The sequence below is a fragment of the Cydia splendana genome, chromosome 4 (assembly GCF_910591565.1).
Source record: "Cydia splendana chromosome 4, ilCydSple1.2, whole genome shotgun sequence".
Taxonomy (NCBI): domain Eukaryota; kingdom Metazoa; phylum Arthropoda; class Insecta; order Lepidoptera; family Tortricidae; genus Cydia; species Cydia splendana.
The window spans coordinates 1707861-1733205 of record NC_085963.1 but is presented as its reverse complement, the minus strand read 5'-3'; the positions used below and the strand labels follow the sequence as shown (position 1 = coordinate 1733205).

At 36.3% G+C, this 25345-nt stretch overlaps 2 protein-coding genes across 2 annotated transcripts in view; one reads left to right on the top strand and one right to left on the bottom strand.

Annotated features, from left to right (window-relative positions):
• Window positions 1-930: 930 nt before the first annotated feature.
• On the bottom strand, window positions 931-9730 carry LOC134789713 (proteasome inhibitor PI31 subunit). The gene is made up of 7 exons (XM_063760339.1): window positions 9649-9730; window positions 9377-9559; window positions 9140-9289; window positions 8025-8211; window positions 7080-7170; window positions 6219-6365; window positions 931-1096 (listed from the first exon to the last, which is right to left on the bottom strand). The coding sequence occupies exons 2-7, from the start codon at window positions 9518-9520 to the stop codon at window positions 964-966; spliced, it is 852 nt and encodes a 283-aa protein (XP_063616409.1). The 5' UTR covers window positions 9521-9559; window positions 9649-9730; the 3' UTR covers window positions 931-963.
• A 4829-nt stretch (window positions 9731-14559) lies between these two features.
• Window positions 14560-25345, top strand: part of LOC134789726 (kinesin-like protein KIF13A) — a 262918-nt gene continuing 252132 nt past the window's right edge. Inside the window, exon 1 of the mRNA XM_063760358.1 lies at window positions 14560-14778. Coding sequence (XP_063616428.1) covers window positions 14724-14778 — 55 coding nt within the window. The 5' untranslated portion in view covers window positions 14560-14723. The remainder of the gene's footprint in view (window positions 14779-25345) is intronic.

Here is a 25345-nt window from a genome sequence, read left to right as displayed (position 1 = left end):
ATGACCCTCCTAACCATTTAAATTCTTGTAAAAAAAAAATTGAATCACCTGTATAACAAGTTCGACTCTTGGTACACACACCATTTTTTTCTAATATATGAACCAATTTATATTGTACAGTCACCTGCAATAATATGTTACACAACGAAGGCCGCAAAAATATCTGACACGATCTTATTAGTGGAGCCATAAGAGCGTGTCACATATTTTTGCGGCCTTCGAATAGTAACATATTATTGCAGGTGACTGTACATCATACAAAATTTTCATCGACGTAGCCCAGAAGGGACGTTGCGAAATTAAAAGGAATGTACTATTTAGCAGGCACTACTCATTATACAGGGCGTCCCACGGCTATGTCACATGGAGGGAAAGTACCCTGAATATTGTAGATGGAACATTTTACTGAAAGAAGACATTATTTTAATTTAAAAAACAATCTAAACTGCATTCATAGATTTTTAAATAATTACATGGTTGAACCGGGAATCGAACCCGCTACACGAGAAGAAAAATTACCCTGTAGCTTTATCATACCGGTCGAAAGGCTTCATCATAAGGATTATTTTTTGCTAAATAACATAGTATCAGAAATAAAAGGAAGGGTTTTACCCTTTGGGTACGGAACCCTAAAAAAACACATTCCGTTCGTGGGTTCAGTTTATGTTCCGTCGTCTTCGGGATAATATCTTTTGTGGACCTAGTGTGAAGAGCATGTGAGGTGAGTGCGCGGAGTGAGCTCTGAAAGTCGGGTTTTTTTGCTGTGGGGGTTACCACAGGGGCCCCACTTTTAAGGATGTCATGATAGGTCGCCCCCTTCGGTTGCCCAGTAATAGAGAGCGCGCGCGTGTGAATGTCGGAGTCGGACTTCGTCCGACCGTGACGATCCCGATCCCAATATATTGAAATAAAAAGTACAACATCCAACAAACAAGTTTTATTGGGTTTATCGGGTAGGGTCGGCTACATGAACATGTGGTCGTTGAACCCCCCGGGCGGCGGCAGGTGGTCGGCGTCGGGCGGGGCGCGGCGGCCGGGCGCGCCGGGGAGCGGGGGCCCGAACGGGTCGAAGCGCGCGCCGGGCGGCACCGCTCCTCTGGAATTATAAAAAAATGTGGATCAGTGCAAAAATAATATTGATATAAGTTACACAGTAATCCACCAGGCACACCGAGTCCCGGTGTGGTGGGGCGACGATTAAATGAAACACGTGTATTTCCACTCGAGTCTATATTTTAACTGTCCTGTCACGGTCGCTATGTGGTCCGAGCATGTGGCTCTCAAGATTTCGTCGAGGTCCCAACGGGTTTAACAGCATACAAATGCCTGCAGCAAAGGGGTCTAAATCTAAGCAAAACGTTGATATAAGTTACCTTGGTAATCCACCAGACTATAACTCTGCCCTGCTTATTGTATGTGCAGTACTTGCATGAAAATCATCGTTTAAATAAAGAACTTATTCAAAGAGAACAAGATAAACAATTGTATGACTTTTCAACTGCGATTACTGCATATGTGACGTTCCACGGGAAAAGGTACCTTATGAGGGTTTCTAGTTTCGGAGATATTAAGAGCGCTATTACATTTCGGCGTTGAGCGAGTTTAGGTATTTTACGCGCTGCGGCAGGCCGTGCGAGCTCAGTATGCCGATCCCTTCTACCACACTCGCACTACAATGATGGATTAAACATTCTTGATCCTTCGCGAAGCATATTGAAATCAACCATAACAACACTAACTGTACTTAACTTTTAAAGTTCTAAAACTGTTATTTGGTAAGTACGAAAATACTAAATGCAGTGCAAATGTACATAGGGACTGTTCATAAATTACGTCATCTATTTTTGACGATTTTTGACCCCCCCCCCCTCTCAAATCATCCAAAAATCAAGCTTCGGATGAATCTGTTTCCTCCTACGTCATGTTACCATCATCCGATGTCCAGACCCCCTCCCCCCCCCCACTCCTCCCATTTGAAATGACGTAATTTATGAATAGCCCCATACTCGTACTTATGAAGGTATATTACTCGAAAGAAATTATAGGTACCTACTCGCTTATTTACATGTTTCGTCATTGCATTTGGTACCTATAGGTTGTAAAGTTTGTATCAACGAGGGTTTAAAAACGAACTGGTACTGAGGATCTGATGATGATTAAGGTGGTCACGGATACCAATCAACCATGTAGTAACATGATTAGGCTCGTTTGATTCGTCTCAACAAGATCTTTGACACTGAAGATACACAGGGTCTGATGATGGAGCTGGAAGGTGGCCACGGGTACCAGTCTATCATGTAACTAAACAACTTCGTGTTTGGGCTCGTTTGATTCGTCTCAACAAGATCTTTGACACAAGACAGTACTCAGGGTCTGATGATGGAGCTAGAAGGTACCATTACCAATCAACCATGCAACTAAACCACATCGTGTTTAGGATCGTTTGATTCGTCTCAACAAGATCTTTGACACTAGGTGATACTCAGAGTCTGATGATGGAGCTGGAAGGTGGTCACCGGTACCAATCAACCATGCAACTAAACCACTTCGTGTTTAGGCTCGTTTTATTCGTTTCAACAAGATCTTTGACACAAGATAGTACTCAGGGTCTGATGTTGGAGCCGGAAGGTGGTCACCGGTACCAATCAACCATGCAACTAAACCACTTCGTGTTTAGGCACGTTTTATTCATCTCAACAAGATCTTTGACACAAGGTAGTACTCAGGGTCTGATGATGGAGCGCGAAGGTGGCGACGGGTACCTGTCTATCATCATCAGCTCCATCATCAGACCCTGAGTAGTATCTTGTGTCAAACATCTTATTGCGACGAATCAAACGAGCCCAAACACGAAGTGGTTCAGTTACATGGTAGACTGGTACCCGTGGCCACAGTCCAGCTCCATCATCAGACCCTGAGTACTAACTTGTGTCAAAGATCTTGTTGCGACGAATCGAACGAAGCCAAACACGAAGTGGTTCAGTTACATGGTAGACTGGTACCCGTGGCCACCTTCCAGCTCCATCATCAGATCCTGAGTACTATCTTGTGTCCAAGGTCTTGTTGAGACGAATCAAACGAGCCTAAACACGAAGTGGTTTAGTTGCATGGTTGATTGGTACCGGTGACCACCTTCCGGCTCCAACATCAGACCCTGAGTACTATCTTGTGTCAAAGATCTTATAGAAACGAATAAAACGAGCCTAAACACGAAGTGGTTTAGTGGCATGGTTGATTGGTACCGGTGACCACCTGCCGGCTCCATCATCAGACCCTGAGTACTATCTTGTGTCAAAGATCTTGTTGAGACGAATCAAACGAGCCCATACACGAAGTGGTTTAGTTGCATGGTTGATTGGTACCGGTGACCACCTTCCGGCTCCATCATCAGACCCTGAGTACTATCTTAAATCAAAGATCTTGTTGAGACGAATAAAACGAGCCTAAACACGAAGTGGTTTAGTTGCATTGTTGATTGGTACTGGTGACCACCTTCCGGCTCCATCATCAGACCCTGAGTACTATCTTAAGTCAAAGATCTTGTTGAGCCGAATCAAACGAGCCCAAACACGAAGTGGTTTAGTTGCATGGTTGATTGGTACCGGTGACCACCTTCCGGCTCCATCATCAGACCCTGAGTACTATCTTGTGTCAAAGATCTTGTTGAGATGAATAAAACGAGCCTAAACACGAAGTGGTTTAGTTGCATGGTTGATTGGTACCGGTGACCACCTTCCAGCTCCATCATCAGACCCTGAGTACTATCTTGAGTCAAATAAATACATATAGAATGTAATGAATGAATGTGTGTGAATGTATGTTCGTTTCAAATATTTTTAATCCTGTCCGGTAGTTTATTAAACTGTACCATTATAAATTATAATACTATAAAAACAGTGCTAGGATCAAAGTCTCTCGTTGCGGTTTACACGCACACAGTATAGCGTTTTACACGGCGCCCGCCGCACACAATGATAAAAAACCTCGTCGTCGCCGTTGAAAATGTGCGGAGCCGACCGACACACGTCCTGCCTCTACAAGCTCTGCCGCGGCACTGAGCTGGCGCAGCGCGCGTCATCGGTAATATAGAGTAGTTTTCAAAAAATTGCCAAAAAATTATAGTAGAATTTTATAAACACTAATGTATACCAACAGTATAAGCAAACGTTGCAGATTGCTTGAGTATGAAAATGACTTCGATATTAAGTAGATTTTCGTAGGAATTGACACTTGTTTCGGAGAGAAAATCGAGTTCGTTTTACTTTGATTTTCTCTTTCTCAAAGGTATGTAGGAAAAATATAGTTTGATATGCCTAAAGTACAGGGTATTAGTAATACAAAATAGCCAGGTTTAGCAGAGTAAAATTCTCAACATTTCCAAATAAGAGCTCGCCATTCAGTGCTTCACGGGGTTTTTCGGAAACGACCATCAGAAAAAAAATCATTACTAATTTAATAAGTCCTTTTTCTAATATTTACAACGATATTTATAAAGATAAGAAGACGCTTTTACTGGAACAAGTACTCATTGTTTCTAATAATGAGCGCAAAGTCCTGAATTTCGTCGACTAGTATCATCAATTTTGCATTATTTCGACTTTTCTTGTAAGAGCGCTCTTAAATGTTTTGTAAAGAGGTGAAAAAATGCTCAATTTTTTTTTATTGTGTGATCTGAAACCTTAATGCGTAAAGTTTGTTTACCTGTTTTTATTTTTGTTATAAGTTAGTTATAAGCCTAGTAATGTCGTCTCAGAGTTTAGTAGAAAAGGTACCTTATGGAAAAAAGATTGAAAATTCCCAAAAAAACTAGTCAATACGGGAAAAGAAGTTTGGTAGAGAACTGTATTAGCATTCTGCAAAACTAATTTGATAATTTCAGTTCTGGTTGGGGCGCCTCGCAAATATTATAACCGTACATAGACCGACATCACAAATCCAAGTAGACTGCTATTATACCAGTTACTCTCGTCAAGTCTTTCTTAACTAGAATAATCTTCATTTGGTTTGGTCGCATGCAGTAAATCAGCCATTGGTTTGCTGAAAAATGCCAATACGCGACGCATTACCTTATGGAATATCTGAGGTCATTGAACCTCAATGCCGCTTATCTTCAATAGCAACCGAAATATATTATTGATAAGAAATAGACGATTTATACCATCTTAACCCCAAAATATTATTAGTTTATCCTAACTGTTCCATCATCATCATGCCTCATCATGTAACTTGACCACAAGGTACCTTTTCATTACATACAAATTATTGGTCTTTTTTAAGATTATTATGACGAAGAACTAATTAAATTGGGGGCAGTTTAATGTAAATTAATATTTTCTATTCATAAAAGATAAACTATAATATGATTGATATTTTGTAGTGATGTATTATTAGATTTATTTCCATAAGGTACCTTTTCGTAAATGTATGGAGCAAATACTGTTATTGTTATGTAAGTTTAAAGTGGCATAAGGGGTTAAATATAGTATTTAGTTGGGGTTTTAGGATTTATTTCATTTGAATGACAGAATTTCTTTCATATGTGCTCAGAAAAATTGATTGTGTGTCACATTAAAAGTAAAAATATTCAATTTTGTGATTTTATATGAAAAAGTCAGAAAATACATTTTCACCTCTAAATCGGTATTGTTTTTTGCTTAAACTGTCTGTCAGTGTCGTTTTCTAATAGATAAAATTTAAATCTTGAGAGCTCATTGCAATCAATCGTGAAAATGAAATAAAACTTTATTTTCAAGAGATTGGTTAGTATACACATAAATCAGTCGATATCAAAATTTTCTATTTGCATTACAGAACAAGTCGCAATATTTTTTTAATCTCAGATATATAAGGCATTATTATTTGTAGTCAACTATGTAACTTACTTCAGGAACATAGTTTTTTAGGCGGCTAAACTTAAAACTTCTGTATCGTAAAGTTGCTGATTTCACAACATTATTTTCAAAAAATCATATCTCTGTAACTACGCAACCTAGAAGGTTGATCTTTTGTGTTATCGATAGCTTATTTATTGTAGATTACTGGGGTATGCATAACTCCATACCCGCCATAAGGTACCTTTGACCGTGGGACGTCACATATGTTGTTAGCACGGCAGAACTGGTGTCAGTTAACAAGGTCCCGCCGGGTCCTAACAGGTTGAAAGCATATGACCGCCTGGAGCGAAGGGGTCTAATACTGTACCGGTTGATATAAGTTACCTCGGCAAGCCTCCAGGTACGCCGAGGCCTGGATTCTCGAGGTCCCGTCGCGGTCCGAACGGGTTGAACAGCATACCACCACCGCCAGGAGCGAAGGGGTCTAAATCTGAACGGCCGATGTTTGGTAGAGGTGCTGTCGGAGGCTCCCTGAATGAAATAAAAGATATAATTTTTGACTTACGTATATAATCAGTTTTTAGGGTTCTGTAGTCAACTAGGAACCCTTATTGTTTCGCCATATCCGTCCGTCTGTCTCTCCGTGGCTTTGCTCCGTGATTGTCATTTTTACTTGACTGTGTAGGCAAAGCCATAAAAATTTAAAATTCGACCTGAGCACAATCTATTAAAGTTATTAAACAATACAGTCATTCGACGAAGACAGGGCAATCGTGCGGGGTGCGCGGGGAGAGGGGTGGATCGCGCGCACCCGAGCTGCATACATCGCCATTGTTAGTAGCTCGTTACTACTTACAGGATTAGCGTGTCTCATAGTAAGTCAAGTGTAAATCTTGGGCAGTTGTGTAAAAGTCTGTGACAACCCTACTGTGTTCTTGTGCGGTGTCGGCATTTACGCAAACATCAAAGGCGTCGGTCCACTGTTATTTTTTACACTGTGACCTGAGTATGTGTTCGTCCGTTTGTCTTCTCGTAGTATAAAACGCTGCACCGATTTATAATATATGGTCCGAGATTATTAGATTTAATGCGTGAGTGATCAATTGATCAAGCAATAAATAATCCCACTGAAAAGTTAGTCCACATAGGTGATCTGTGTGGACTAACTTTGCAAGTTGACAAAGGCCTCCACTCAATTACTTTATGGACTGTGTGTCATAAAATAATAATTGTATAGGTAAATACCACAAATCCCGGGTATCAGGGTGCGGGCCAGATGGGTGTGGTCTTGGAGGCACTCTCAGTGGATCATCGGGAAGCCTTCTGTTTGGTTCACCTGTAAATATAAATAAAAGTTTCCAATAAACGTATTTGTAAAATAAAAATGCATGATAAGATTTCTTTACAGATTTTTTTTTTCAATAATTACCTTGTTTTTTTCCATAACTTACAGTGTTAAACTTTACTGATATTTACTTCCAATTTTTATCTAAATCATCTTATATAATCTGGCGTTGACACCATTACATTTACACCTATGGCAAAGATGACACTTTGTTTACTGACAATTTATTGTAAAATTAAATCAATATTTTTTTATTGTTCGTTTGCAACCTCAAATACGTGGCAACATTAACAACAAGTTAATCCATGTGTTTTCAATTAGGTTACTTTCATTAGACTAGACTGTTTTTTTAATATAATTATCTGCCAAGTCGAGGAAAACAAAGAGGCATGGCCGTACCATCCTTTTCTTGAAGCCATTCAGGCCATTTTCAACATTAATTTTAACCTTTGGGAAACAATCAGCTTTACTATTTATGCTACTCTTGAAATACTTCTGAAACACTAGTAAGCTAAACATTTGGTCTGATGATGATGACATTCCATGGCTTGGTTTAAAGGAATGGAATGCGCTCCCGTCATCTGTATTCCCTGAGAAATATGACCTCGGTCTCTACTCTCTTTATAGCTAGAGTGAATAGGCTATTACTGAACCGGTGAGCTCCATCTTAGGCTCTGTCTTCACTTTCCATCAGGTGTGACTAGAGCCAATCGCCGATCAGTTTATAAAAAAAAAAAACTGTACCAAATAAGCCAGCAGCTTAGAATTGTCAAAAAGTCAAAGGTAGCATTTGTGATACTTTGGCTGAATGCTCCCAAAAAATTTTTTTTGTGGGCCATACTTACTTCTGGTAGAAGTTTGTGTTTCAGCAGTAGTAGTAGGCCTCTCTGTGATCGTATCAACAAGATCCCGCTTCACATTGTACATGAGGTCCTTGTAGCCCGGCAACATCTTGGCTATGGTGCCACTGGTCTCTTTTATGGTGTCATCTATCTTCAAGGCGAGATTGGATACTGCTAAGTCTTCCGATCTCTGGAATTGGTAAGAATGTGTAATGTAAGATCACAGTTAGGCTTGAGTCGGTCCTGAACTAAGAACTATTAAGAATGAAATCCCATCAAGGACCGAAAGGAACTAAATCTTTTTACGCGATCTTAATCGGTCTTTAGGTCCTTTAGTTCAGTGGGATTCGAGAGCGCTTGACTGAGTGAAACGTAAAATAGACGGAACGAAACGGTTGTCAATGTCGCTGGCACGAGTGTGAACGAGATGAAAGAATGACGTGACACTCCTAAGCCCGTAAAATATGAAGGAAAATCAAATATATTTCGACTTATTTCACATTTTTAAATTATGTTAAGGTGTTTTAATGTTTAATACCGACACATCGTATCGTACAAGTTGAATTGTATTCAGTTACCAAAGATTGGAAAGAAACCAATGAAAAATCGACTCCTATTCATTCCCGGCTCTCAACGACCGAACTGAACTAAAGGAACTAAAAGACTGAACTAGTTCGTTTGACCGATTGACCGAGAGCGGAGCGCTCTCTGTAGTGACCGAGCAGGCACAAGCCTAATCACAGTGCTGTCTAAGGATAGCTTATATATATTCTGAAAACAGAATATAATCTATAGGATAAAAGATGCACTATTTGATGCACCTTTGGTACTTTGAGGCCTACAAAATTGCCAAAATAAAGGCATACCAGTAGAACTTATAATCTTCTAGGTTGTATTGTAATTACCAATACTTTATACTTGGACTCAATCTTCATATCCCAGATACTGAAATAAACGACTAAATCTGTCTGGTTTTATACTATAATGACAAACAAATGGATTGGGCAGATCTGGTAGTATTCAGCTGATCAAACTCATATTTTAGTTTCTGAGATATATATACCATAGGTTAATATTGCTAAAACTTGCTTTTCTGCACAAATACGATAGTACATTACCATTAAATTAACAATGAGAGTGCCATCTGTGTTCAATCCATGTAGAATGTACAATTTGCCCTCCAAAACATATCTCAAAGTATAGTTGTCCTTATCATTCCAGCCCGTTGGCAGCACCTCGCTCTTGTCCTCATCTCCTGACAGGGTTCTCTGTAAATATAATACGTATTTACCAGCATGGATAAAATGCGATGTATGTTCTGTACTAGTTACAAATTTATACAAGTTTTCTAATACCTCGTCGCCTATTCCAATGCTACGAAATCCTCTTTTTGTCAAATTCCAATGTATGAAAGCAATGAGCACATCAGACTTCCGTTTTATATCTTTCTCGACAGTTTTAAAAGTTAAATCCCAGCCGAATAGGGGATCTGCTGCCATTTTGATTGCTTTAGAAAAACTTACTTAATTTGTTTGGACCTGTAACAAACTTTATGATTACACTTAAAGCAATGAGAAATTAACATACAATTGGGTTTCTTTCACGATAAATTTATAATTTTAACTACCAAAACAAGCACCGGGTTTGAGTTAAGTCGTAAATAGAGTGTTTTACGAAAATAGATTCGTAATTATTATGACATTTGAAATGTCAAACTTCAGCTGTCATATGTAAGTGTTGCAATTTGAGAATCAGGTGCAAATCTATAATATTTACACTATTTACTTTAATTCAGAGTTTTATAAAGCAGAAAATTCAAGGAAAATAATGTTTCACATGAAATCGAAAGTTATCTCAGTATTTAAGTTTAAATACGATAAATATTCAAGAAAAGTCTGCTTTTAAGTAAAGAATGGAAGTTTTTAAAGATTATACATGACAACCCTATAGATGCCGCTAGTGATGCCCAACTCCGATAATATTTTACGATTCATATTTTACGTTTGAGTCATTTTTGAGTAACAAAATCTGGCATTGTCATCCTTAATATCATGTTCAATAAAAATATGACATTTAGTGAATGTGTAAAAATAATTATGACATGATAGTGATATTGAGTCATTTTATTTTTATATTTAAGTCGGTGCAAAGTTAGCTTCTACTCAGTACATTATAAAACCGAAAATGTTTGCACTTTTAAATATGTAAGAAACTTATGTAAGGATCATTATTTATTAATAGCTTATATTTTGATCATTCTTACTTTTGTTTATGATTAATTTATAAAAGAGTATCAATTGACTCATACTTGTCACTGGTTCCCGCCATGTTGAATTGTTATAAAAAGTGGGTATAGCAGTGACAGTGGCCAGTTCGAGTACGGACAAGTTAGAGTGAAGACGTCTTGAATATTTTATTGTAAATTGGTTCTTATTATGTTTGTAACAAATGAATAAAGTTAAAATATTGGTACAAGTATTCGTTTTCATCATCAACCCGGTAATAACCCAACAATTTCAGAAGTTGGATCTAACAAAAATCGATAGGACTTTTTGCCAAGCCGCACGAACGTAAGGTTTTCTTTTCTTTTTCGTTTGTATCAGTGAGTAAACTATGTTTACCGGAAAGTGTATTAAATTTTGGTAAGTCATTTCTTTATATATTTTTTTACTCCCTTTCATTTTAAATAAAATTGGTTTGATAACCTACCGTCATATCTGTATTAAATATACTGTATATATTATTAAAGATCATGATGATGATTTGCCCAATTTTGGTATATGTATGTGTAGAAAGAACGTACGAACGGATGCCAGGTAGTCTCACTTATAATAAAAATATGAAATTTAAAATCTACAGTTGTCATTTAAGCGTTTTTGAATATTACATATGAGTCAGTGAAAATTAGATCAAATGTCATTATAATATTTCTATCTTATCAAACTCGATTGTATGATGGTGTACCACATCGATTATTTCAAGCTCAGGCTAAGGACTCATTATTTAGTTTTGTTGCGTAGCAAAATAGCATAGTACAACTGTAGTAGCAAACTACAGTGGGATATTGTTTTATGTACATTAAGATTTACGATCTGTTGCACCTTTTGAGGTCAGTTTGCGGTACTAAAATTGTATGAATACACTGTCTTTGTAACCGTGAAACCGATGAGTAAACTAAAAATTAAATCTTGCCAATTGAATACCTCTGAAGTAAACCCCTGTTGAGTTTGTATTAGCAATGCCTCTAGTATGAAGTTTTTAAACGCGATAGGCGTCAGTGTATAACTTAATATTGTTACGAATGCATCTAAGATATTGCTTTTATTAAAATGTTGGGCATTATAATATATGACCTTTCGGAACTCCACTTTAAAATCACTCTGGTCACTATGTAGGTTTATACATAATATTGCGATTCCATGCGCACAAGACCGACAAGACGATACATTATTTAAAAGAAAATAACGTGACGATCTAAGTCCAAATTGGAAACCATAATGCAGGGTTACGTTATGTAACTTGTGTACCTAGTGCTATTAGCTATTAACATGGTTTTTTAACCTAGTGCTTTTATACCGATATCGGTTTTCATTCAGCGACGCTGCCCAACGCAGCATTACTTATAAAAGCCTCGATGAAGCTAAATTACTAGAACACGTAGTTATAATTATTTTCCCTTCTTGTATGGAAATACAACACCTTTATGACATATCGGATATTAAACATAATAATAGTATGAATCAAGGTTGGGCACTTATAATTGCAATCTGTGATTAAACTAAAATAAAGCTCAGTCAAATGATTTCATAAGGAATAAAGGAAGTAGCGGTCGTAAAACGAACCTTATTCTAACTTTATTAACTAAAACGTTAGTTTGAATAACCATGATTACCATTTGCTCGAATAATTAAAATACTTCCAAAACCATGTCGATGATAAATTCATAAGTGTGTCATGTCGAATTCAAGCTAATTGGTAAACTCATGATAAATTGACAAAATAAGTTGCCGTTAATAAAACTAACGTTACTATTCTCATTTTATTTAATTTAACTAATTTTGCCCAACTCTGGTATGAACATACATCTATATTAAATCTCCATGTTATGGAGCGTATGTCGTTTGTTGAATACACGAGTAGTAACTCGTTAACGAATGTACTTATGTAATATTTTTCTATTGTTTTTCTATTGCACACTCCTCAAGATACGTAACTCGTAACTTTGTGCGCTGAGCATTAAGTATTCTTTGTGTCAATTTACACATACTAGATATCGTGAACTTGCATCTCAATGGATTCAATTTAATAACCGGTCACCTTTTGTTTAGACTGTATGACTGTATGTCATCAACTCTTAATGTAATCAGTTTTATCATAACAACCTTGTAAGGGCCAGTAATTTTGGCACGAGTACTTAATCAATGTATATAAATCTATTTGTGTTACCATGATGATCATGGAGAAATGCGAGGTCAATGGGAAATCGATATGCTTAACTATTTGATATATCTGACAGTAACGTTTGCTACATTTTTATTATTTTTGTTTGATTCTGTAATACTAGTAAATTCAAATCATACTTCGGTACCTAAATGAAAAACAAAGGACCTTAATTGGAATAATAGTGTATTCTGTGGATATCTTTGAAGTTGCGTGTAGTACTGTAAAGTTGTAACTTTACATATTACGCATAAAAGCGTAGTTTTAAGTTACAACACGCAACTCATTTTATGGTGAACACTCGATGTGATATGGCACAATTCTGTTTGCAACTCGCCCACGTTCTCGTATCGCTTTTTGTATAGCATATCTTTCAAGTATCCCCAAAAGAAGAAATATTTCACCATAAAATGATAAGGAAATCAACAGGCAGTGGACTCATTAAAATATTGGCGATTTGCGTAAGACAAGAGGGATCACATTTTGAGCATTTAATTAATTAATTTACAAAATATACCCACTTAATTGACTACGGCAGTTTCATGTATGTTTTTAATTTAATTAAAATGATTAATTTCACGTTGTTCCTTTCTTTTAAAATACAATGTTACTTAAGCAGAGTTATTATTTTTTAGCTATTCCTTCTATTGGCATCATAAAAGTAGGGTGATCTTTTTTTTGACATTTGAGTCGGTTCGATTCCCAGACGAAGCAAGTAATTTTTAGAAAATCTATGAATGCAGAATTACTAACTTTTAAAAATAACATAAAGTCTTCTTTGAGCAAAATACACTATCTACGATATTTAAGGTACTTCCCCTTCATGTCCCATAAGTTTGGGACACCCTGTATATCGTGCAATCATGAGTGCACATGAGTATTACGTGTTTGTAATTTTATTTTCTCTTGTTACTTATTATTATTTAATATGCATATTATGTGCATAAATATCATTCACATAGTAATATTGGATCAGTGAATCTTGGTTTGTTTTAATGTATACATTTTGATTCATTATTTTCATAAATTGGTCTTTATTTTTATCATTTTAACTATTTTATATTAAGGTTTGGCGAAGGGTCTCGCCTCGAACAGGATGGCCGAGCTGTAAGGATCATTATTTATTAATAGCTTATATTTTGATCATTCTTACTTTTGTTTATGATTAATTTATAAAAGAGTATCAATTGACTCATACTTGTCACTGGTTCCCGCCATGTTGAATAGTTATAAAAAGTGGGTATAGCAGTGACAGTGGCCAGTTCGAGTACGGACAAGTTAGAGTGACGACGTCTTGAATATTTTATTGTAAATTGGTTGTTATTATGTTTGTAACAAATGAATAAAGTTAAAATATTGGTACAAGTATTAGTTTTCATCATCAACCCGGTAATAACCCAACACTTATAAACAGACTATGAATGTAGATCAAGTATACGCGTCATATTTGTCCAAATACAACGCCAGAGTATTATAACTTTGATTATGCTTTATCTTTTCTATATTGTGATTTTTCTCGACATTAGACAAATAACAAAACCTATTTTAGACTACCTACGTTATTTCTTGGGCTCTATTTCTCTTGTGTCATTTGTACCCTGTATTCTGTATTCACATTACACCTGCCAGGCCTGTGGTCGTGTTTGCCGCTCCCGTATTGGCTTACACAGCCACGAAAAACGTTGTCTCCCTACCTGACACTGCTTGTATAGTCTGTAATAGACTCGAAGGCCAATGATGATGATTATGATGATGATGATTCTGTATACTAAGCCCTCCTTGTACCCTAAGTGCCCTTGTTTTTAAAATAACCATTCCTATCATGTAGCTTTTAGAAAAGTCTTCCTGGAATAAAACTATAATGGAAAATGTATTGACATCTGGATCATATTTTATAAAAGGCTTGTATCTTTAAATCGTTGTTTGTCATTCTTGCTAAAAATATGATTTTTGATAATAGAGGCAAAAAGCAATTACCAGATAATATAAAACGTTTATAAAACGCCACCGCGACGTCTAATCTACTAATTGAATGGTAGGCTTTATTACCGGTTTACCGGTTTGCTAAATCGTGTCAAATCACTATTCCCATGTAAAAACAACATGGCGGACGGGCAGTGTCAATTTGGGAACGTCGTGATCATAACGTAAAATAATGGATTTTGTTGTTTTAGAATATGGGTGAATATGTGCAATAAATTATTATACTTTCATGTGCTAAGTGTTGTGTTTTGATTGTATTTGTGTAATTTAAGTGAAACAATGGCCTCGGATAAGATTAAAGTAGCCGTTCGGGTACGACCCTTTAACAGGCGAGGTAAGGAGGTTTCAATTGCTAATAAATATTTTGCTATCTCGCAGGTGACTAACTGTATACACTACATTATCTTTTAATATCGCTCCTTTTACCTCTTCGTTAAAAACGTCACTCGTTAAACGTTTTAGCTAAAAGTTAAAAATCAACTATTGGTGAAATTACTACGTTTTACCTTGAATTTAGTACATTTTATATTGAATCACTTTGTTCTGGGTTTATATTTCTTGTCTTACGTTATCTGTTATTTACGTGCTGCATTTTGAATGCATGTAACCTTTTATTTGATTCAGTATGATGTAGTTTTATTTAACAATACAGTTTTTGTTTAGAAATCATTGTTATTATTTATTTTTAAATTGTTTTATGTCTTTCAATTCTACCTAGTTTTGGTTTTTTTACATAATTTCATAGCTGCCAGTACCCTTACACTTTATGTCAAGAAAGAAAGGAAAACTAAACTCTTTTAGTTAATTTTACTAGTGAAGTGAATTTTTTGTAGGTTCTATAAAAATCTACTTGTTATAGTGTAAATAACATTATTTGCGGTATTTGACGTCTGTCACTCACAACAGCAATACTACGTAAAATGTTTTGCACATCGAAATCACAAAGGAAAACAACTGCACTGCGAACGTTTACGTTCTACGTCTTTTTTTTTTTAATTTTAGGGTTGGCCGGACACCACCGTTATGAATCGGTAGTCGTCTAAGTAAATCGATATGAATTTTTCATTTTTCTTTTAATAAAAATAAGGAAAAGGTGGATAATTAACTGTAAATATGGATATATTTATCGTCACTTAACAGACAACAAATTTGACACAGAAATAACATAAATAAACTTTAAAATATAGATCCCCAGTTAGTTTCAATTTTGACAATGGGTGCGACCTACTCGGTCGGTGTATTAAATACACCGACCGACGGGTAGCTTGCGGGAAAACCATATATGTAATTCTAGCTTTATTTAAATCTCAAATAAAAATTCATTATACGTCACAATTCGATACCTCAGTCTACGTGCTATCCAATCGTAATCGCTTGCTGTGACAATCGATTTGCGTTAGTTACATCTCTATATACGTCAGTCATAATGTGTCAAATACCGCAAATAATGTTATTTACACTATAATAGAACATCCTCATAGCAAGGTAATTTAATTAAATCTCCATAAATGATTATAAATTTATCAATTAGATTTTTATGTAAATGTGTGATTTTATATTTAAATAAGCATTTTTTTACCAAAATTTCTAAAGATAGCGGAAAATGTTGAACCAGAACTGATTTTGAATGGCACAAACTGCTGATAGTGGTTTTTTTTTGTATATACATATAATAACTTAACCCTTTACCAGGCTAAGGGATATACATACAGTGAAACCTGGTTAATTGGCACCTGGATAAATGGAAAACCTTAATAATTGCAACCAAAAGTCCGGTCCCGGTCCCTTGAGACCAAAAGGCCTCTATAATTGAAATTTTGGAACCTCTATAATTGCAATTTAGATTTTAGGGCTTTTCGTAATTTTGCCTCTGTAATTGACCACGTCGCAACTAAGACCTCTATAATTGACACTGTGCTAAAAAAATCTGTTATTTTTGCTCTTCTTTTTACCTCTATTATTGAAACGAGTCTTACTTATTACCTCTGTAATTGAAATAATGTAGTTGTAGACAGCAGAAACAATATTTTAATAGCAATGATAATTTTATTTATATCTTCATCCAGAATTCAATTTATTTATTGGGTATCTATCACAGCCTGTAGTAGGTGAAATAGTTTTAATTAAATCAAAAACATAGTATGCTTTTTACATTCCAATAAAACTTTCTTCTACAATTCAAGGGAATTTTTTAAACCCAAATGATTAATAAGAAAATAAAGTAGTAATTAATGTAGTGTAAAAGTGCAAGTATAGACAGAAGCTATATATAGACCTGAAACCCAGAACGTAAGCGTGTAAATCTACTTTCAATGGTTATTTGCACCTCCATAAAAGAAATTTGTCAGAACGCAACCTCTATTAATGAAAACCTCTATAATTGACACAACGATTTTGTGAACCTCGTTAATTGACACGACCTGCTTAAATGAAAAACCTGGTTAATTGACAAAAAATGGCCGGTCCCTTGAAATTGCAATTATCCAGGTTCCACTGTATATGTATTTCCCACATACGGTGTTTCAAACATGTGTTTTATTTTCGATGAGTAAGACTGACATTTGATTGCCATTTTTTGAGATGTCAGCCTGGTAAAAGGTTAATATGGTTTACAATTACTTTTCGAGACAACAATGTGTTAAGCAGTTCAAGTCTGTAAACATTTCAACATGGCAGATAACATTCACATTTATACCTACATTTTTCTGTAATATGACTTGTATGTTGCCATAACATACGCGACATTTGCATCTGCACATAAAACTGTAGGTATTTAAAAAGAAGCTAAACAGGTTTCCTGTATTTTAAATGTCATGACCTTGGTTTAAGTCGGCATAAACTTAAAGATCTTAATCTTATTACACTTTCTGAGCCCATTATTCTAGAATTCAGTGGCCTATAAAGGCATGGCAAATATTCAGGTTGATATACTATATAGGGTGGTCCAAACCTAGACGTCCAAAAATTTTTATTTTAGATTCTTCACATCCTGGGCTATCAGAATATACCCCATATATGGTAGCCGATTTTTCGTAGAGTTGTTATGATTTTTTTAACTTTTACGTTATATTGGTAAATATTTGTTTATTTATTAATTGGTTTCTGTAAAAAAACTAAAATAACAAGAACAATGTGTGTTTAACAACTAACAACAACTAATTTTAGAAGAATAGTTCTAGCAAATTTTAAATACATAAACACTACAGCATAGGATCCAGCAAACTGGTCAAGAATTTTGACCATGGGATAATAATTGGTTGGATGAATCCTTGATTAAAGCCTTAATTCAGCATTAAATATTTTCTTACTGCTATAATGAATAATAAATAAATAAATCACACTGCTTACAGACCACAGGTTGTGTGTTCAAAACCCACCTGGGTCTTTTTGGACATTTTCCCTGCCTCAAACTTTTGTTCCACGCGCAACCTCCACTTTTATAACCCTCTGCGGTTGATGTGTGGTCTATCAGACACCGCCAAATATTTTTATTGTTGATATGTCGGCGTACGGCCCATATAGCTCTGTCTCGTTCATTACCTTCCTCAAACGACTCGCGGCATCGGACAGTGATGCCCGAGCGGCAATGTGGTGCATGCACCGGAAGATATAAGCTGCGGGTGTCTCACAGACGTGAGCACAGCAATAAGTCCTGGGTCTGACAGACCTCACCTCATAAAAATATGTACTTGTTAATAGTAATTATGGTGTCTATCAGATGTCACCTCACAAAAATATTAATGTTTCTATAGTGTCTGAGAGACGTCACCACATAAATAATTATATTTTACATGGCTGATCGTGGAAAATCCTTTAACATAAGTACCAACTTCAGGACTGATTACTGCCTTATTCTGTCTTTAGATTTTCTCTATGTTTTTTTTTAAGTATAAATACAATGTTCAAAAGATGGAAAATTAATTAAGTTACTTAAAGTTCTTGATTGTTAAGTTTTTTTTAATTTTTTTGATATCCTAAGTACAAATTTTAATAAACTGTGATCTCATTAAAGTTTGTTATATATTTCTTATTTTAAACCTATTTTACAATTGAATTTATTAAATTATAAATGGAATGATAGTTAAATAAAACAAAAGTTACCATTTTGTCATTAGTTTATTTTTAATGAATTATCGAAAATAACGTCTGATAGACAACACATCAGTAGAATCTCTCTAAAAAAGTCACCACAGTTGCAGAGGGATAAGCTAACTTGTGACATGTAGGTAAATCCACATCGTCTAAGCTAGCGTCTTTATAGTAGCCTTGTCACTTGTAGGTAAATCTACGTCTCGGTGCCGCTCTGAAAAGCCATTCGGAGAAACGGCGCATCATTTGCAATGCAGCGTGCACCACACGCTGAATTGCACACACACATATGTTCATACACATTTGTGTGTTAAATGTACACGTGCGAGGATGTCGCAGTTTGCACCGTGAATGTAAAGAGAATCACGAGAATTGACGATTTTCTTGTATTGACATTTTACGAACGAATGTCACATTAAAGTTGGCGGAAGTTGGAACAAATGACAATAAAATGCAGCTCTGTATAATATGTTACTATCTTATACCTTTAAACGACCAATTCTTGTATATTTATATATTTCGGTTTCCAGATAGGTCTCCCAGATATTACAATATTAAATAGAGTATGAACTAGCTAACTCGGCATGAGATTTACAATGAAAAATGATGAAGAAAATCTATGAAAAGATGACGATAATAATGATATCTATTTCACAAATAGTCAAAACCGAAGAAAATCAAATAAAGAGCGGTTTCGGCGGTCTCTCCTAAACGATGTCTTGACTCAAATTGTATCGCAACTTTTTATGGCGAAAGTATATTACAAATATCCGGAAAACAAAACCCAGGATGATATTACGTAAACAAAGCAATTCGCACAATCAGCATTCGTCACGGTAGATAACCGTTGTGCGACCGCCCATTGTGGACTTAATGTCTTTGTAATAGGGTATATTATTGGTCAGTTCGTTGTGGTACCTTAATAAGATCGCTCCACTTTCGAAGAAGTTGGCGCAATCGTATTGAATTGACGATTGATGTCCGTTGTTTACTTTTACAGCTGTTTAGACATCCATTATAAGTGTGTATCCCAATTACATATAGTTTGTATGGAGTTCTAGACCAAGTTTGGTGGTAAAAGTTGATGCCCGTGATGTTTTCAGAATGTCATTATCGTTGTTGGTCACTCGTCACCATTTATTTACAGTGCCTACTAGTTTTTTAGTCTTCACTGTTACCATTAAAAATAATTGTATAATTATCAGAAAGTCAGAAACACGTCCACTTCTAAATAAAGACCCCAAGAATCTTTGGTGCTTCTATCCAACTGTTTCTGTGATCTTGATCAGATCTTCAACTCCAAAGGTAGACCTAATTTCAAAAACAGTTACTCAAATGCATCATCGTATGATCATTATTGTCTTTCACAGTTTGGCCGTGATTTAATGTTTTGAGAACGTGACATGACGCTGTCTGCGTTTTTTACACGGTCCGGTTACCAATGGCAATCAACGTAATGAATCAACGTAAATACACTTATCATGAAATATACCTGTAGCAAATAAAATTTCGGTTACAGACTGCTTGGTGCAACCGCCGAATTCATAATTAGCTTTAAATTAGCATTGAATAGTATAATCTCATTGATGAATATAAAACATTTATAACTAGGCCAATGTAAATATTTAAAATTAAAACGACAACCCCACCATAATGCCATATTCGAAAAATATTCTAAAACAATCATAGTACCGTAAAACGGGGTTAAACAGAAATCGCGGGGTGAATAGAGAAATTATGAACTTTTTCTTTCAAGTTGTTATATTTAAAAACGTACATCTCTAAAATTAGATTTTTTGGAATGCGTATAAAGTAGACTATTTATTCTCTACATTGATATCAAAAGAACTTAATCAAACTGCCTAAAAGTTAGATTTTTTTACTCTAAAGTAAGGTCTCGCCGAGGTAAGAAATGAAGCCGGTCTGAACTTTGTTCTAGCGGTTAAAGTTTTGACATTAACTAAGTAAAAGTTAGCTAACCTGGTAATATAGTATCTGTAGTACCTAAATAATAAATAATATCACCTATTTTCTCTATAATAAAGCATTTTTTTGCAAAAAACCAATAACAAGCAAATTTACGTGATAAAGGGGTCAGTGGACACGCATATGGGGTGAACAGTTACGCCATAGGGGTGATTAGATACAACAAAGGGGTGTAAAGACACGCCTTGGGGGTTAAAAGACACGAAAAAATAATTTTGTATCAAATAACTGTTTAACAGATATATTTACTATTTTCCAATAAAGTATCAACATAATAATGACCAAATTCGATGCCTATGACTACTAAAACTTAATTTTTCTATTCACCCCTTTCTTGTGTCTATCGACCCCGTTTTAAGGATATGGCGAAAATAGGTAGTTTTCTTTGATTTTCTCTGAATTGGGTGGGTAAAAATTGATTTCACAAATGAAAAAATTGAAGAGCTAACCAAGACTCAAAAAATGATATCAAAATTATTACTTTTATCATTTGGATTATTGGCGAAAATCGTCCTTGAAGTTGAAAATCGTGTCTTTTCACCCCGTTTTACGGTACTGAAAGGTAGATGGCGGGACGACTTAGACGTATTCTACCCGAAATGAATGGGAAAAAAATACCAACGACAGGGCCGAGTGGAGAAAACAAGAGGACGCCTATGCCCAGAAGTGGACACTAAGTTGGGCTGATAAAAAAAACAATAAAACAAAACTTAAATGAGCAATGAAAATTTAACCACCAGTATTACGACGTGGCATTTACTCTGAAATAGTGATATTATCTTCGTGTCTGCCAACAAAATTGCCCTGTTACATATTTATAGGCTTTCAGCGACCTTTACTCGACCTTGAACTAAAGCCTCCATCTTTAATTTGTACAGGTAGGTAACAAGACGTTACGTGGTGATAGAGAAATAAAAGAAATGAGATATTATTGAAATTATTTTTATCGGGTAATTAATTGTAATTAAGTTGTAATTATTTTATCACGTATAAACGCTCGACATGTTTCTATCTACAAGGTCTGTGCTCCTAGACGAAGATCCTCGAAACATGTCGAGCTTGTATTCGACTAATTCGACATGATAATACGTGAGTAACCCGTTTAAAATAATCGAGTCTCACGGATGTGTTATAGTCAGAGTACAAAATAGGTACATGCATCAGCCAAAATACTAAATAGTGAAAACAAGGTACTAAAAAGTCAAAACAATTAATCTCGGGGGCCTACCGCGAAATTTTAGTATCGAATTTTAGTTTATTTGCTTCTGCCTCGAATAACAAATAGACGAAATTGACGAAGGAACGACCGTAGTGGTTTGCACCCTTCTCGATCCGGAAAATACCTTGTTAACAGAGTTTTTACTTCTTGCTGCCTCCTAATACTTTATCTAGTGTGTTCCTTCCCCCAATGCTCCGACATCCGTAAGGAGTGCGTTCGAGTATAGCGCCAAACCAATGATCATAAGTCTAAACCTAAATTAGCCTGAGGCATTGTTTCCAGGACACTGGCCGCGTTCCCCCTCTGCACAGTGAGGCTAAGTTTTTGCGCAAAAAATGCGCTTGCTCGTAGGTCGCCAAACCTGATGAAACAAAAACCGGGCAAGTGCGAGTCGGACTCGCGCACGAAGGGTTCCGTACCATAATGCAAAAAACGGCAAAAAAAAAAACGGTCACCCATCCAAGTACTGACCCCGCCCGACGTTGCTTAACTTCGCTCAAAAATCATATTTGTTGTATGGGAGCCCCATTTAAATCTTTATTTTATTCTGTTTTTAGTATTTGTTGTTACAGCGGCAACAGAAATACATCATCTGTGAAAATTTCAACTGTCTAGCTATCACGGTTCGTGAGATACAGCCTGGTGACAGACGGACGGACGGACAGCGGAGTCTTAGTAATAGGGTCCCATTTTACCCTCTGGGTACGAAACCCTAAAAAATGGGTGTTCCTTGTAGAACAGAGTCGCAAAGGTCGTAGAGACAGGCTGTGTGTTTGTCCTTGTCAAAAGAACAGTCTCTACTACGATGTCTAAAAAAACAAATCCCGTTGACCGTGCTTTACTTATACAAATAAACTCATCACAAAAGTGTTCGGCTCTTGACCCGCTAGCAGCTTATTTTGCCTAGAACCAACGCCGTCTAGTACCATCACCCACATTATTGACTGACAGTTCGTAAACCTTATTACAAAGGGCATAAAGTCCACCGATGGACAGAGTGTTGCTGTGTGTACCGTTTACGTAGTCTGGTATCAAACACGGCCACAACCGGCTTCAAGTAGGTATCGTCTGACTCACCGTCTGTGTTGCATCTAGTATTGCGAACACGCTACGGTTGCTAAAGGCTTTGTGATGAATGGAAATTCAGGAAATAATGCGAACATGATACAGGAAGTATGGCGAATATGCTAAGTCTTTATGATTAATGAAAAAAAAAGATAATTTAGAGTTATCTGTGCAATAATTTGATTGTGCAGATACGTCATTTTGATATATCGATAAGTAATTCGTCTTTGTGTATCTCTGACGTAGTTAGCTTACCTTTTGATTAGAAGGCAAACGAACTGACGAATCGCTTGTTGGTAAGCAATTACACCCGTAGCACCAGAGGGGTTGGAATTGGAACCTTTAAGATGGGAGTACGGTCTTTTCTTAAAGGTTTGCTTGTCACTATCTATTTCATGCCGATTGTACTACTGTGTGAAGGCAGCAAGACACTTAAAGGGGCCCACTGATTAACAGTTCGCCGGACAGATAGAGCAAAATTTGGACAGTTCCGAACAACTGTTACTGAGTGGACTGTTAATCAGTGGACCCCTTTACATTAATAAAAAATACAGAATCATCGGAACCAGAATCATCGCATTTATTCGTGATAAACTATAACATACACAAGTATAGAACAACAAAGAAATTTAAACATAAAAAAATAAATAGTTTACCACGAAATGGTTCCGCCTCAGCATAATGCTAATCCAAAAGTCAGCGCTGATCTTCCGGCGAGACCATTTGTGGGTCACGAACGCAATACAATAGATGTCATCACGAATATTGGCGCCTTTTCTCGAAACCGACGCACTTACACATACACAATCATTGTTTCTTAAATGTGTCATTTGTCATTAAATATCGCTGATAACATATTTTTCATTTAATTTAACTCCAACGAAATGATTCATAATTCAGAGCGGCCTAATGTGTAGCTGTAGGGTAAACTTTGATATGACATTTTAGAAACACACACACATACAACGCGGAAATATGAAATTACAAACATAGTTCTTGTCAATCAGCGACGTTCCCGTTTCATTGGCATTCGTAAGGCAGATTCAGTCTGTATTCTGTACTCGGAATATGAATTTGAAGTACGTGCCTGCCCTACTAGTCTTACAGGCGACATAACATTCGTAGTGCTATGATTATGAAATAGTTTCCGTTACTTTAAGGTAGAGTTAAGCCAATCTTAAAATGCACGTCGATCTGTCAATGTATTCATGCTCTCATTTTAATGTACGCTGCATACAAGGACTCACATTCGCAATTTCTTTATCAAAGTGATCGAGTCGCCAACTTTTCGAGTCCCCTTACTTTCCGATTTCCGACCCAATTTTCTAGTCAAATAGCCCGTGAAATTGTTTATACTCAAATACATTAATGCCAACTTACAAAAGTCCTTCATGTTTCAATTTAATTTATGAATACTTCGCCGTATACTTATTTGGGTCATCGGCCGTTATTCGACCTATTTCGTCCAGTCTCGTAATCGTGACCGCAGTGTGTGTGAACCTAGCATATCAAGTGCTAGCATCTCAAACTTTTATGAGAGTTCTAGTAGCATCCCTAATAGTTCTACAGTTCTAGATGGTTTTTTTAAATAGTTCTGCTCATTTTCGCGAAAAAAATGAAATTTTAAAATGAGATGCTAACTTCACATTTTGACACTCCAGCATCCCAGCCATTACCCACTCCACAGCCTCGAAATAGCATTTAAATGAAAGATACTAACATTTCTAGACAATATATAATGAGTTCTAGTCAAAACTGTAAAAAAAATTTTTTTCATATATGTATGGGACACGAACATGAAAAATAATTCTAGGTAAATTCTGATTAATGCTAAGTTTGAGCAAAAATCCCAGTTTAAACAACCAGCATCTCAGCAGTTCTGGATAGCCAGCTCCCACGTGCACTAGAATAACCACAGTTCTATCTTCTAGAAGGAAATTTGACAGAGTTTTGATAGACTATGTCCGAAAATAGTCTCGAAATCGAGTAAATGCTAAGTTCTGAGCGTAGCATCTCAGCCAATGAAAATCTGATACCCAGCATCTCAGCAGTTCTGGATAGCCAGCTCCCACGTGCACTAGAATAACCACAGTTCTATCTTCTAGAAGAAAATTTGACAGAGTTTTGATAGAATATCTCCGAAAATAGTCTCAAAATCGAGTAAATGCTAAGTTCTCAGCGTAGCATCCCAGCCAATGCCGGTCTGATACCCAGCATCTCAGCAGTTCTGGATAGGCAGCTCCCTAGTGCACTAGAATAACCATAGTTCTATCTTCTAGAACGAAATTTGGCAAAGTTTTGAAAGATAGTCTTTCAAAACTCCGAAAAAAGTATCGAAATCGAGGAATTGCTAAGTTCTGAGCTTGGCATCCCAGCCAATGCAGGTCAGACACCCAGCATCTCAGCAGTTCTGGATAGCCAGCTCCCTAGAGCACTAGAATAACCACAGTTCTATCTTCTAGAAGGAAATTTGACAGAGTTTTGATAGACTATGTCCGGACATAGTATCGAAGTCTCGAAATCGACTAAATGCTAAGTTGTG

Excerpts from the sequence above, each read along its gene's own strand:
- LOC134789713 (XM_063760339.1), bottom strand. The coding sequence starts at position 9,520 with ATGGCAGCAGATCCCCTATTCGGCTGGGATTTAACTTTTAAAACTGTC. Across the intron at positions 9,290-9,376 it reads GCATTGGAATAGGCGACGAG|AGAACCCTGTCAGGAGATGA; the intron begins GTATTAGAAAAC and ends TTATATTTACAG. Across the intron at positions 1,097-6,218 it reads GTACCTGGAGGCTTGCCGAG|AGGAGCGGTGCCGCCCGGCG; the intron begins GTAACTTATATC and ends TTATAATTCCAG.